This window comes from Apodemus sylvaticus, chromosome 11 (assembly GCF_947179515.1).
Source record: "Apodemus sylvaticus chromosome 11, mApoSyl1.1, whole genome shotgun sequence".
NCBI classification, from domain to species: Eukaryota; Metazoa; Chordata; class Mammalia; order Rodentia; family Muridae; genus Apodemus; species Apodemus sylvaticus.
Genome location: NC_067482.1, coordinates 77,123,113 through 77,136,733, shown reverse-complemented (window position 1 = coordinate 77,136,733; position 13,621 = coordinate 77,123,113). Strand labels below are relative to the sequence as shown.

The following is a 13,621-nucleotide window of genomic DNA, read 5'->3' as shown; positions in this document are numbered from 1 at the left end:
TACTGTATTATTAGATTCAAATGTCCAGTTTTCAGCCAAAAAATCTTAAGCCCTATAAAGAACAGAAAAGAATGTCCCATTCAGAGTAATAATTAAACCAATTTTAACTTTTTTAAAAGAAAGATTTATTTTATATATGAGTGCTCTATCTGCATGGACACCTGTGTGCCAGAAGAGGGCAGCAGAGGGATGCCCTTCTGGAGGGGATGAGCCACCAAGTGGTCGCTGTGAACTGAACGTAGGACCTCTGGAAGAGCAGTCAGTGTTCTTAAACAGCCCCCAAGTTTAGCTCTTAAAAAGATCTCTTGTATCTCTAGACAAAAAAATGAAACCGCTTTTTTTGATTTTGTTTAAGTATTGGAGAAACAAACTCTTAACTCCTACAAAGTTTATGATCTACCATGAACTACATCCCTATCCTTGATTTTGAACTAGCTTCATAGCCCAAGCTGGCCTTGAACTTGGAATCCTTCTGCCTCGGGCCAACTATTGTGGAAATCACAGACACAGGCTACTGAAGGCTACTATGCCTTTTCTAAAACCATAATTTGAAAGATGCTTAAAGAACTCAAAGGACTGGGCATGATAGCCCATGCCTATTGTAGTCTGAGCATTTGAGAAGAAGGTGTGCCCTCCTGAGTATGTAAGTAGCAAAGAATTAAAGAGGGTGCCTCATAAATGTATTTATTACAATTAATTATACATGTAATACATGTAAAAATGGTTAAGATGTGGCTGGGCATATGGTTCAGTGCTAGAGCCTCCATATACACACACACACACACACACACACACACACACACACGCGCGCGCGCGCACACCAAACAAATTTATAAATGGATATTGAAGAGAAAAACAAGACAGAAAAAGCCTTTGAGAAATAGCACCCAGGCTTGTGCTGGCCTCTGAATGCATGTACACACATGTGTACAAACCTTGATAGTTTTTGGAAGGACCTAAGTTCAGTTCATATGACCCATGTCAGGCCCAACTGCTTGTTAACTCCAGCACCAGGAGATCTGATACCCTCTTCTGGCCTCTCTGAGTAGTCACATTCATGTGATACCTATAGCCACAGAGACACACAAACACATAAATACAAATAAGTCTTTTTTTTTTTTTTTTAATTCAGTTGGAGAGCTCTCATGTCAGGGACCCTGGATCACATGGTACAATATCAGGACTCAGAAACCTTGCCTCAGAGGCAAGGTGGAAGCGGAGAACTGACTTCTAAACAGTTGTCCCCTGACTGTCACATATATCCCTATAGTTTCATACTTGCATGCCCTTTTTAAAACATATATTTACTTTGTGTGTGTATGTGTGTGATTGTACATACTGTGGTATTTTTGTAGAGGTCAGAGACAACTTTCAGAGTGTCAGTGACAACTTTCACGGTGTAGGGTTCAGGCTCCGACTGTGGGCTTGATGGCAAGTACCTTCACCTTGTGAGCCATCTCACTGCCGAGAAGGATACAGATAGAGCTGTGATTCAGCAAGCGAGGTTCTTCATCTATCATCTTCAAAAACACACACAACTGGCTAGGGTGTTAATTTAGTATACTAAAATGCAGGTCACTGAGCTATATCCTGGTACTGTTTGTGCTTTTATTCTCCTGTAGTGAATTCTGAGTCCTGGGCTCAAGTGATCTCCTTCCTTAGCATCTGAAGTACCTAAGATGATAGCCATGGCCACCAAGTTTCTCTTTATGTTTATATCAACTGATGGGTGCAAACCTTGGGGGTTTCTTAAAGCACCCAAGTGTTTACCGCCAAGAGATACCCATAAGGTTAGCACCCATCAGGTGGCACAGGTACAGTCTTCCCAAGTGTTTGCCACTCACAGTGCTCTGTGGTCCACAGGCACAGCTAGGAATACTGTTGACACAGACTCACACCTACTCAGGCATCACTGACCTCATAAATAACCACTGTAGAGCAGAGAGATTACTGAGCTATGTATTTGCTCTAGAGTTTTTAGGGGAAAAGTTACATCTGTATACCCACCTGCCATCTCCTGGTCTGGGCCGTGATTGGTGGTTCTTGTTTCTCTATTGTACTTGGGCACTTGGATTTCAGTGAATTAGTTCCTAGTGCTACTGTGTGCTCACATTTGTGATTCTGCCAGTTGCCACTTCAGAACTGTCAGCCTGTGTCAGCACAGCATCAGCGTCATGGACACAGTCCATTGTTCCAGCCATGGGAACTTGAGCATGTTATGCTTGTGCCTTACTTGCTCTTTAGGAGTAGATACTACTTGCCTATTTTTAATGCAGTTGGCTGTTATTGACAGTTCTGGTTTTCTACGGGCTCTTGCTACCCTTCGCAAATCTGTGGCACTAGTATTTCTCCTGCTTTATTTGTTGCTGGGGTGATGCTGTAGGTGCCAGCCCAATGTCCTCACCACTGCTCATTTGGGTTCTCTTTGTATTCTGGTTTTGAGCAAGAGAATTGGGACTGGTTGAGAGGTTCTGGTCTAAATGGACAACAGGATACCATGATTTTCAGTGTAATAAGCAGCATCTGATACAACCCACAGCAGGAGGAATTCCTTTGAAGATAAAATGTTATTGACTTTTCCCCTACAGGACCGCATAATTGATGCTGGCCCCAAAGGGAATTATTCACGATTCATGAACCATAGCTGCCAGCCCAACTGTGAGACCCTGAAGTGGACAGTGAATGGTGACACACGGGTTGGCCTGTTTGCTGTGTGTGACATTCCTGCAGGTACATCACTGGGGTTCTACAAGTTTCTGGTGCCATATGCACAGGCAGAGGCAATGACTGGTATTTGTTGTGGCTGAGTTTGGAAATGTCTAGGATAAGAATTTGGAAGTTTTGTTTTCGATATGTGTTTTATGAAGCAAATTGATAAACTCCGTGAGTCATCCACTATGTGCCTGAAAGGGTGAGGGGGGTGCACATTTTCTCGAGACGACTCTTAACTTTAACATTCATTGCCTCAGGAGGCGGGGGAGGGGGGGTGCTCTGACAAGCATTGTGTCTTCTTTAGGTACAGAGCTGACTTTCAACTATAACCTTGACTGTTTGGGCAATGAAAAGACAGTCTGTCGGTGTGGAGCCTCCAACTGTAGTGGCTTCCTTGGAGACAGACCAAAGGTAAGGGCATCAAAGCTTCTTTCTTTGAAGTGGAAACACATAGCTCTGGTGCCTGTGGCATCTGAGAAGACTGCTTTCTAGTAAGCAGAAGCAGTACTGCTTCCCAGTACTGCTTCCCACTGTGTGGATTAGGATCAGTGAGGCCCTCTGTCAGTGTAGGCCAGTTGTTAAGACTTCCTCACTGATAATAGTTCCTGTGAAAACTATCCTAATGAAGCAGCAACTGACGTGTGGCTTACATATCAGGAACATAAACTCAGTCTTGAACACAGGCAGGTAAAATCAGTTATTGACAGGACCATGTTTGTTCCAGAGTTTCAAGAGTCTGTCAGGCCTCTTTCCCGCTCCTGTTGATGACTGTGGCATTCCTCAGGCTGTAGAAACCTTATCCTGGCGTTCTCTTGCTGCATATGAGAGGTTCCATGTGGTTGGTGTCTGTGTTGACCATTGCCTCCACTAACTACCCTGCTACCTTTTTGTTGTTTATGTTGCTGTATGGGATCCCAGAGCCCATGCCTGTTAGGCAAGTGCTCTCCCACTGAGTCACAACCTTTGGACACCAGTCCCTTTCAAGTTGATTACAAGTCATGCTTGCTTGATGTGCCAGTGTTTTTATTGTAATTTCACTCACAATGACTTCTAAAATCATGTCTCCAAGGTCCTTGGAAGAATATTAATTTTGGAGCACCTCTTGCATGGAAAAGGCCGAGATTATCATGGGTAGCTCCACCCTGAACTGCAGACTTTAGCCCCCCTTTAGATATTTTCTGAAGGACTCTTGCTTTGGTCCCAGGTTGCCCTTATGTGTTCTGCTTATAATTGAATTCTTAGCGCAGACAAGTGGCCAGCAGGCCAATCCCCTGCCATGGGATGTCCCATGTTGTTAGCAGATCCCAAGCATGACATCGGGATTGTTGTCTTAGCAGGAGTTGCTTAAGGTGTAGTGGGTCATCCCATTGGCTATGACCCTCTTCTCTGTGTGGAGGGTATTCCCTTTTGTGGTGCTAGAAATGGAACCTACAGCTTTGAGCTATATTTCTAGCTCAGGCACCTGTATGTTGGAACACTTGAGGGATCTGTAATGTCCCTCTGGACCTTGCTTTTTGGGCATCTGTATAATTTGTCCTTTATTACTGCTTCAATCTGTATTCTTTTATGAAAACTGCTTAATTCTTAATTCTAGACATCAACATCCCTTTCTTCAGAGGAAAAGGGTAAAAAGGCCAAGAAGAAAACCAGAAGGCGCAGAGCCAAGGGTGAAGGAAAGCGGCAGTCAGAGGATGAGTGCTTCCGCTGTGGTGATGGTGGACAGCTGGTGCTGTGTGACCGCAAGTTCTGTACCAAGGCCTACCACCTATCCTGCCTGGGCTTGGGCAAGCGGCCCTTTGGTAGGTAGCCAGCACCCATGCCAGCTTCTGATGACTTACAGAGGTCTTGCCTGCACTAGGTGGTAAATGTCTCCAGTCCAGGGAACCTGCTGAAGTATATGATGGGGTCAGGGAGTAGCTTCCAAAGCCCAGTGTAGAGTGGTCATTTCATTAGCACCAAGATCTAAAGTGGGACACACCAGGCAGGACTCTGTTGGAAAAGACAGGTTCCACTGCAGCAGCCTCACCATGACTAGTCTCGTGTCACTGGAGGACCTGGTTGTTCAGTACCTCACTTAACTCCTCCACGACTTACAGGCACTATCCCTAGAGATGACAGAGCTAACAGGAATTGCTATGTAAGATGGAGCCACAGATCTGATTTCCTGGAAGACAATAGAGGCTTATTACCTCTTCATACTCAAGATCATAGCATCAGGATGAAATACAAAGACTTTACTCAAAGACAAGAAACCTAATAATGGCTTTACATATCTGTAATAGATTTGACAGCTATCCTTAATACTAACAAAGCTTCAGAGATTCATATCTAAGCAGAAAACTGGTCCCTTAGAATAGGCAAAGCACAAGCCAGGTATGATAGCTTACTCCTTTAATCCCACCACTTGGGAAGCAGAGGCAAGTAGATTTCTGAGTTCAAGGCCAGCATGGTCTACAGAGTGAGTTCCAGGACAGCCAGGGCTACACAGAGAAACCCTGTCCTGATTAAGACAAAAAAAAAAAAAAAAAAAAAAAGGGCAAGTGATAAGGAAGGGCCACTGCCCAATAGGCATCTGCTAGTGTTGGTGACTGGGTCTGCTGTGAGGCTGCAGGGATGCATGCTTCAGTCTGCTGCACTGCCTGGCCTTTGAGCACCAATTACTAGCTTCTCTTCGGCAACTGAAATGAAAAGCAGACTCTTGTATTAATTTGCATTTATTTGACTAGCCAAATAAAAAAGTGATTTTGTTAGGTATGATGGTATGTTCCAATTGGCCCAACTCCTCAAGGCTGAAGCAGGAGGATGGTTAAAGGTCTTGGTCACCCTGAGAAACATACTGAGATGGGTGTTTATTATAAGAAAAATAAGACTATGGATATTGACTCAATGTTACTGCACATGTTTTGAGGCCCTGGGTTCAGTCCCTAATGCTCCTCAAAAGATTATTCTCCACTCTGAATATATATTGAAGCTTTGATTCTGTCATTTCCTTTTGCTGATGGTGTATTTTATTGCAGGGAAGTGGGAATGTCCTTGGCATCACTGTGATGTATGTGGCAAACCTTCTACCTCATTTTGCCACCTCTGCCCCAACTCATTCTGTAAGGAACACCAAGATGGGACTGCTTTCCGTTCCACCCAGGATGGGCAGTCCTACTGCTGTGAGCATGACTTGAGGGCAGAGTCTGCAAGTAGCACCAAGACTGAGAAACCCTTCCCAGAATCACTGAAGTCAAAGGGGAAGAGGAAGAAAAGGCGGTGTTGGCGAAGAGTTACAGACGGCAAATAGCCTTGGTCATATCCAGGGTTGGTGTGGGGCAGCCAGCCCTGCCAACAATGGGAAGGCAAGCACAGCACTCCCAAGGACCCAGCTCCTAGTGCTATGTGTATAGGCCTGCGTGGGTGGGAGGCAGTTCCTCCCACCACTGAGCCATCCTCAGCAGCTGTGCTGTGTCTGCACTGATGCTTGTCAGCTGCACGCTTGGCGGTCAGGATAAACAAGCCTTACTACGCAGCATCACCTCTACACTTGAATCTGAGACCCGACGTCAAGGTGCCCCCCCATTTCTATTTTAGATTAAAGTTATGATTGAAGATTAACTGGCATGTGAAATGCTTTTATCTTACCTGAAACAAAGAATTTTCTAAAGATCACCATTAGCTCTCTCCTGATGGTGCAGGCTTCCAATCACATACTGCCCCTACTCAGGGTAGACTGGGACTCAAGCCTTTGGGTTCCTTCCCATCAGGATTGATAATTATTTTGTTGTTTTGACACAGCCTCTGTTCTTTGTATTAATGTGAATTTTTCCTCAAAGTGCTTTGTTTCCACTTTGAGTGGGTGTGGTGTTGCGAGATTCCTCTCGTGACTTCCCTTCTGTGGCTATGACCAATGCCAGCAGTGCAGCCTGTGGGGCAGAGCATCTGCCTTTGTTTTGCCTGTTTTTCTCTAATGTCTTTTGAACCCAGGTTTTTTGACCAATATTTGGGGGAAACCTTGTACATTTTCTTCACTTGGTATTTTTCTGACATTCCCAGCATATGTTTGCTAAAACTTTTACACATTATTACCAGATAAAATGTATCTAAGTTGTCAGGCAGATATAACTATTGAGTGCAGAAGGAGGAAACTACAGGATCCCAGGGGTGGAGGGGGCACAACACAGCTTGAAACCTAGGCTAATGCTTTCTGTTTGTGGGGCCCCAAGCTAGTTGCCTTTTCTCTCCACCTGGTCTCGTGGTGGTCAACTTGGGTCATACCTGTTTCCCTATGAGATTTAAGGGATTTCTTTTAAAGGCCCAGCCCCCAAGATTGTCTGTCCTTGGCTTGCTTCTGCCCTCCCAGGAGTGCTTCTTGGCCTTGGAGAGCTTGGGATACCAAGAAAGGAGGCCTCATGCTTTCTATTGGGAGGGAAGGTACATGCAATGGATGGCTTTAAAAAAAAACACCACAAAGTAAAAAGCTTAAACTAGTCATTATATCTTTTTTTGCTGTCCACTGCTGTTCTGCTGCCCTCTCGCTTTGTAGAAGTGCAGTCTCCATTTGAGCCAGGACTGAACATTCTTGGTGGGACACCTGCAAGCTTAGCACGTCATGAGCACTGACAGAGACCATCCCGTTGGCACTTCTCTAGCAGCTTTGCATCCACAGGCACAGGTCTAGTTACCTCTGGAAACACCTATTTGACTAGACGAGGTCAGGAACACTTCTCAGTTTAGAATTTAATCTGGCTCAAACTGCTCTATGAAAATACTAGATTGGTTCATAAACTTCTGTTACTTAGGGCCCAAGTTTGGAAGGCTGATGTAGTCATAGGCCAGATAGCCTTCTCATATGCACATGGTCCTGGTCTTTGGAGCCATGGCCCCCAGGCTATGTGGTGGGCCCATCTTGTCCAAAACCATCCTTTCCCACTAGCTGAGTAGCTTCTGTGAAAAATAAAAGCATCAGAGTTGATTTTGCAATACACTTTGGGAACAAATTAACTTTTTAAAAAAAATCTTAAGATTTTTGGTTTCAATTATTTTATGATCTTTTTGAAGGAAATATCGTGAACATTTTAGGTAATTTCCCCTTTCTAAAAGTATTAATGAATAAATAACACTAACTCTTAAAAACCAACCGAAGACCTTTTTACAAATCTGGGGTGATGGCTTTTCCTAAGGAGGGACCAGCCAAACAGGCCTGTGACTCTGGATGTGGTAGGTGTTCTGAATCTGACAGAGAGATGTTACTTTCTGAACATCAGCTCCAATTTCTTTTTCCTTAATGTGACATAAACAAATAAAAACTGCCCATATTCCGTACTTCTCAGGAGCCTTTGGCATCCAAAACCAGGCAGGAGCTGTTCCCCAGCTAGCACACTCTTGTGTATGCTTCTGCAGGGTGGCAGCAGCCCAGGGATACAGCCAGTGTCCACACTAGCACTGGTCTATGAAAACGTGGAACTACAGCAGTTAAAACCTAGGCACCTATAGGGCATTGCATCTGGCAAGAATGATGAGGAGCCAGGTGCTAGTTCCTAAGGAACATCCTGGTATTAACTAGTGTGTAAGGACTCCTTGGGTCTCAGGCACGCTCAGGTTGGCGTTTCTGATGACTTCCAAGTGATAACTGTAGCATGATATGCGATGCACCCATCTTCCAGAGCTACCTAATTTTCAAGAGTTAAAGATGAAAATGTTTTAAAGTTAACACAAACACTTGTCAGTTGCCAAATAACTTCATCTACATGGAGTGTAGCTGATGACTGTTAGAATAAATGCTGTGTCCATGTGTATCATGGTGTCACCATAGCCTGTTGAGATGTGAAATGCCCAATCAGAAATTAAATAGTTTAAATGTGCCTATTGGTGTCTAAATTTCATACAACAACACAAAGTCAGGTTCCTTTTAGGAATGCTGGGTGCTATCACTAGGTCTGATAGTGAAGGCTTGAAAACTTGAAGTTTGGGGGGAGGGGGGAGGTAATACTGAAATATAGATGAGAATTACCAGTTGGGGAAAAATAGCATTTAAAGTGGAAAGTTGTGTTTGGAAAACTGTATTGAGTATTTTTTTATTAAAAAATGTTAAAGGCCTTTTTCTTACACTTATTTACCACGTAACTGTGTCTGACTCGTCCACTTCCTTGATGCCCACAGCTGCCCTGCCCATTTACCTACCTGTTTTCATGCAGCCTTACCTCCCAGCCCTGCCTCGCCTCCCCTCGCCTCGCCTGGCCTCTCCCAGGTTCTGACAGCTGTATACGGAGGGGCTTGCTCTCAGAGCAGGGAGGCAAGCTAGCCTGAAACATAGCTCTGCGGGCTTTCTTTAGAAAAACTAAACTTTAATACTCATGTCTTTTTACAATGAAAATAGGAACCTAGACACAAGTTTGAAATGTTTACAACTGTACAAAAGACATACAAATACCTTGTAGGTAGTGGCATCAAGGCTGGTCATAGCCCCCCTCATACCCTAGACTGCCAGGTGTCACCTTTGGTCCCCTCAACCTCATGAGGGAGGGCATGCACAAGCAGAGAAAGAGAAAGCCCTCTCAACCAGTATTATTTTTTTTTTAAGAAATAAAAAAGATAAAAGTCAAACAGGCACTAAAATTATGAAGTTTTGGCTTGCATTCAAAACAATATTGAATAAAAAAAAGTATCTTAATCACACACAAAAAACCTAACTCATTAAAATATAAAAAATAAGCCTAAACTCCCCAGAGAGATGGCTGGGGCCCAGAAGCCTGTGGGTAGCAGGTGCTGGGAAGGGCACATCCTTTAGTCTGCTCAGGTCACTCAGCAGAACCAGAACTTGTCCTCTGGTTTGATGAGGGTCAGCAGCAGAGACGGCACTCAGGACACGTTGGTCATGGGCTTGTACTTCTTGAAGCGTGTCCACTGGCCTGTGGCATAGTTCATCTCGAACACGGTGTCCACTAGCATGGTGGTGCTGCCCTGGCCATCTGCCTTGGGCAGGTCCTCTGTGTGTTCGCTGAGCTTGATCTGGATCACATCCCCCTGTTCCGGGCACGGGTTCTCTGTGGGAGCAGGGGCTGCTGGGCAGGTGCCTAGGGCCAAGGAACCCTTCCCCCCACCCATGGGGGACACCTCCCAAGCCTGGTAGCACAGACACACCTCGAGAGCCAGCCATGAAGCCCAGGATGAGGGCCTTCTCTGGCCGAGTGACCTTGTTTGCCGTCTTGAACATCTCCTGGGCAGCAAACATCTGTTCCCTCTGTGAAGAGATGATGTGGGTGCCTGGGCTGCCAAGGCCATCTGCTCTAGCACTGGCCCTGCTCCACTCATCTTATCCTACCCCGCAGCTGCCAACAGGCAAAGCCATGCTATCCATCTGATGGCCTTGGGCCCTGCCAGGGCACCTACCGTGAGTGACAGGTTCTTCTTAGGTTGCTGCTGAACAGGGGCTGGAGCCTGGGTCTGAGGGGCCACCATGGCCACAGGGGGTGTCTGAGCAGCTGGAGTGACAGCTGGGGGAGTAGTAGGTGTCAGAGGTGAGGTAGGTGCTGCAGGTGTTGGTGTAGCTGGGCTCAGGCCACTGTTATACATAGGTGCCCTTTGTTTAAACTGTGTTGGCAGTGTGGGACTTGGGGCGTTGGGTTCCTCAGGTGGCCGGCTGGCTTCCCGGGAGGGTGGAGCTGCAGATAAAGCAGGCTTATTAAGAGTTGTCCAAGAAAGGGAACCATCATTCCTCATCTCCTCATCCTGGACACTGGTCCCAGGCTGCCTGCGCTAGACACCGTTTTCTGGAGAGGCAATAAGCTCAGCTCCACTTACGCTGCCCTGACAGCTACCCCATATCCACCTACTCTGTCTTGTTCCCATCACTGCCGACCTTCACAGCCAGTCCTCGGGCGTTTCTGGACTGGTGGATTAAGTTGTCTTAGGCTCTGGTTAGTTCCTGGCCTATGATGTCACACATATATACACTGGTACTGGTTACAGGACAGTGGAAAGCAGCTTCCCCAAGCCTAGCACTGTCTGCCTCAGCAAGGCTGCTGACCCTTGAGGAAAACTGACTCCCCCACCTACTGAGCTGAGCCCGACGGAGCCAACCCCCTGAACAAGTGACTATCCCACGCTTATGCATGCCCGAGAGAATCGTCCCTCTGCACAATGCCTCATCTGGGAAGAGAATCTCGGCTTCCCTCCTTCCACATCCACCACCTAAAGAACAGGGTGCCCAAAGTGGCAGTCTTGGCAGCTACTTGTTCATTCAAAGCAGGACGCCTGGCTTATTTCTTGGCCAGGAGATCCTCCTGCTGCCTGGAACCAAAAGACGGGACAGGTACCTTAATGCTGAGCAGCACTGGGAGCAAGGCTACTTCCTAGGTGAGTGTGCTAGGCTCAGTCCAGGTGTTGAAAGTGACCCTGTAATGCCAGGGCAAGGCCTTATGAGGGTTCAGCATACTGCCGGGCACTCACCTGGGGGAGTCTCAGAGGTGGGGATGTAAGATGAGGCAGGTACCACACTGGGTGTAGAGGGCAGGTAACTTGTGGAGGGCAGTGTTGGCTCACTGTTCAGAGATCCAAGTTTCTGGAAGACAGAGACCATGGTTGTTTGAGGCAGAGGTAGGGTTTTCAGTACACCTTCCTGGGAGTAGCCTGGACAGCCTCAATCAGCCCTTGCCCATCAACAGAGCAAAACAACAAGGACTGCTATCCCTGGGCAGGGATAGGGGCTTCTCTAACCCAGGAGCCCCTGAATTTAGTGATGCTGGACTTCAAAAAGCCATGGCCACCACCCTATACTCCCAAACTGACATCTAGAGAAAACAGTTCAGCAATGCAAAGGATACTGAAGAGAAAATGGGCTCTGAGACCACACCAAGAACGGCCACATTGCCTCCACACAGCCTATGTGCCTGTCTCTGAATACCCATTTCCACAGACCAACCCTGGGAAGGAGCCATCTGACTGAAACGCCCTTCTGACAAGCATGCAATGCCTGGTCTGCAGAGCACTGGAGCCTCAGACAGGAACCATGCCCACTGCACAGTGAGAAGCATGAGGTAACCGTGGCACGGAGACAGCACAGCAGTAATCCTAGTATGAGGCGGGTATTTGTTCCAAGTCAGGCTCTGGCTCCCTCAGCCACTAACATACATACATACATGTTCATCCATCCATACACATCTGCACACATATACACACATACTTTTACAGAACACATCTTAGGACAAGAGGGAGCACATTATTCTGGCTGTGTCACTGCATGGAAGCCCTACCTGTGTGGACACCAGGCCAGCAGCATAGTCAGGGGTGGCATTTTCAACAACTGTCTCTTCCTTGGTGGGCTTTTCTACCACTTCTGTGTCTGCCAATAAAGGAAGAGAGCTAGTTAGTGGGTCTGATCCAGCTCCAGATCAGAAGTCACAAGTGTTCTCTGTGAACACCAAATGTAAAACAGCATTGTGCACTTAGGTCTCAGGGCAAAGAACTGATTCCTTGGATCAGGTATTATAACCTGTAATCCTAGCAGCTGGAAAACTACAAGCTTAAGGCCAGCCTGGACTACAGTGTATGGACCTTGTCTCAAAACCCACATACCCCCTCCCTCAAAAAGAAAAAAAAACAAAAACAAAACACAAACAAAAAAAACCTGAGAAAAGTCCCATTATTAACGGTGTGGTAAGCTAAGACACACATGCAGACTAGGCCAGAAAAAAACATGAAGGAACCCCAAAGGACCCAGACACTACACTGGCAGAAGCAACTACAGCACACTGGGCTGCACTGCCTCCAGCCTCCTTCCAAACCGTCGATGCTCCACACACCTAAAGTCTTCCTCCTCCTCTTTGCCTCTCGGCCAGCACCAACCGTATTCAGCTCAGAAATATCCAACAACTGCCAAAATAAATACATGTCATACTTAATTATAGAGCAAAGAATCAATGCCTAGCCTTGACAGGATCATGAGAAGGAATGTCCCACCTTCACACCCCTTTCTTTCTGGAGTGGTGTCCTCGAAGGTGGTATTGGAGTCCGGTTCCCAGAAGGGCTGAAGACGCTGGGTGTGGTGGGACTTCTGAAGGGGGCTTGCTTTGGGATGCCTTTGAGAGGGGCTACAGAAAAGACACTAATGTCAGTGAAAATGTCTGGGGGGGGGGCGCCCCAGCAGCTTCTTCAGCACAGGGATGAACTAGGCGGCCTCTGGGAAACCCCACAGAAAATTAGTCTACCACATTTGGACTTTGCATAGCTCATTCTGTGCTAAAAATAACTCCAGGGGGATAGAGCAATGGCCCAGTGGTTAAGAGCACTGGCTGTCCTTCCAGAGGACCCAGATTCAATTTCCAACACCCACCGTTAGCTCCAGTCCCAGGGGATCTGATGCTCTCTCCTGTCACCCGGGAGCACTGCACACACGTACAGAGACATATATCCAGACAAAACAGCCACACATTCAATGAAGTAATTCAAAAGACAAAAAAACCCACTCAGGCTCCTTGTCAGGATCACCGTGGTGAAGTGACACGAGTGCAGAAGCTACTGAACTGACCAGCGTAACGGCGTCCCTCAAGGCAAGACCCAGGCTTGACACGGCTCCTAGCCTTTCTGAGAAGGCTAGGATAACAGATGATAACAGCTCTTTAAGACAACTGAGACCTCCAGACTTTGCAGGACAAGAACTATCTTGGTATCAAACTGCCCAGAGAGTGATGACACCCCAAACTGACATTTTTGTTAAAAACAAAGCCAAATATCTTGAGCTGTGACCTTACAGTATCAAGTCTCTCAAAACAGTGGCATTCCACTTTTCTTTCTGTCCCTCAGGAGGTCACCCAGTGTCCTCAGAGGTGTGGGAAGCAAGGTGGAGCCTATACTGCAGCAGCAGGCCACACCAATGCAGGAACCATGCCCCGCTGTGATAATGGTAGAATGGTCAGCCACACCAGGA

The 13,621-nt window shown here is 46.6% G+C and overlaps 2 protein-coding genes across 7 annotated transcripts in view; one reads left to right on the top strand and one right to left on the bottom strand.

The window, feature by feature from the left end:
* Positions 1–6,312, top strand: part of Nsd2 (nuclear receptor binding SET domain protein 2) — a 73,251-nt gene extending 66,939 nt beyond the window's left edge. For all 5 annotated transcript variants that reach the window (XM_052198605.1, XM_052198606.1, XM_052198607.1 and 2 more), the window contains 4 exons: positions 2,589–2,730; positions 3,017–3,123; positions 4,307–4,511; positions 5,730–6,312. In XM_052198605.1, the coding sequence (XP_052054565.1) occupies positions 2,589–2,730; positions 3,017–3,123; positions 4,307–4,511; positions 5,730–6,001 (726 nt within the window). In that variant the 3' untranslated portion in view covers positions 6,002–6,312. The remainder of the gene's footprint in view (positions 1–2,588; positions 2,731–3,016; positions 3,124–4,306; positions 4,512–5,729) is intronic.
* Positions 6,313–9,020: 2,708 nt separating this feature from the next.
* Positions 9,021–13,621, bottom strand: part of Nelfa (negative elongation factor complex member A) — a 67,420-nt gene continuing 62,819 nt past the window's right edge. For both annotated transcript variants that reach the window (XM_052198614.1, XM_052198613.1), the window contains exons 5-11: positions 12,655–12,785; positions 12,498–12,567; positions 11,949–12,037; positions 11,146–11,257; positions 10,087–10,358; positions 9,838–9,937; positions 9,021–9,740 (exon numbers count right to left, since the gene is read on the bottom strand). In XM_052198614.1, coding sequence (XP_052054574.1) covers positions 9,556–9,740; positions 9,838–9,937; positions 10,087–10,358; positions 11,146–11,257; positions 11,949–12,037; positions 12,498–12,567; positions 12,655–12,785 — 959 coding nt within the window. In that variant the 3' untranslated portion in view covers positions 9,021–9,555. The remainder of the gene's footprint in view (positions 9,741–9,837; positions 9,938–10,086; positions 10,359–11,145; positions 11,258–11,948; positions 12,038–12,497; positions 12,568–12,654; positions 12,786–13,621) is intronic.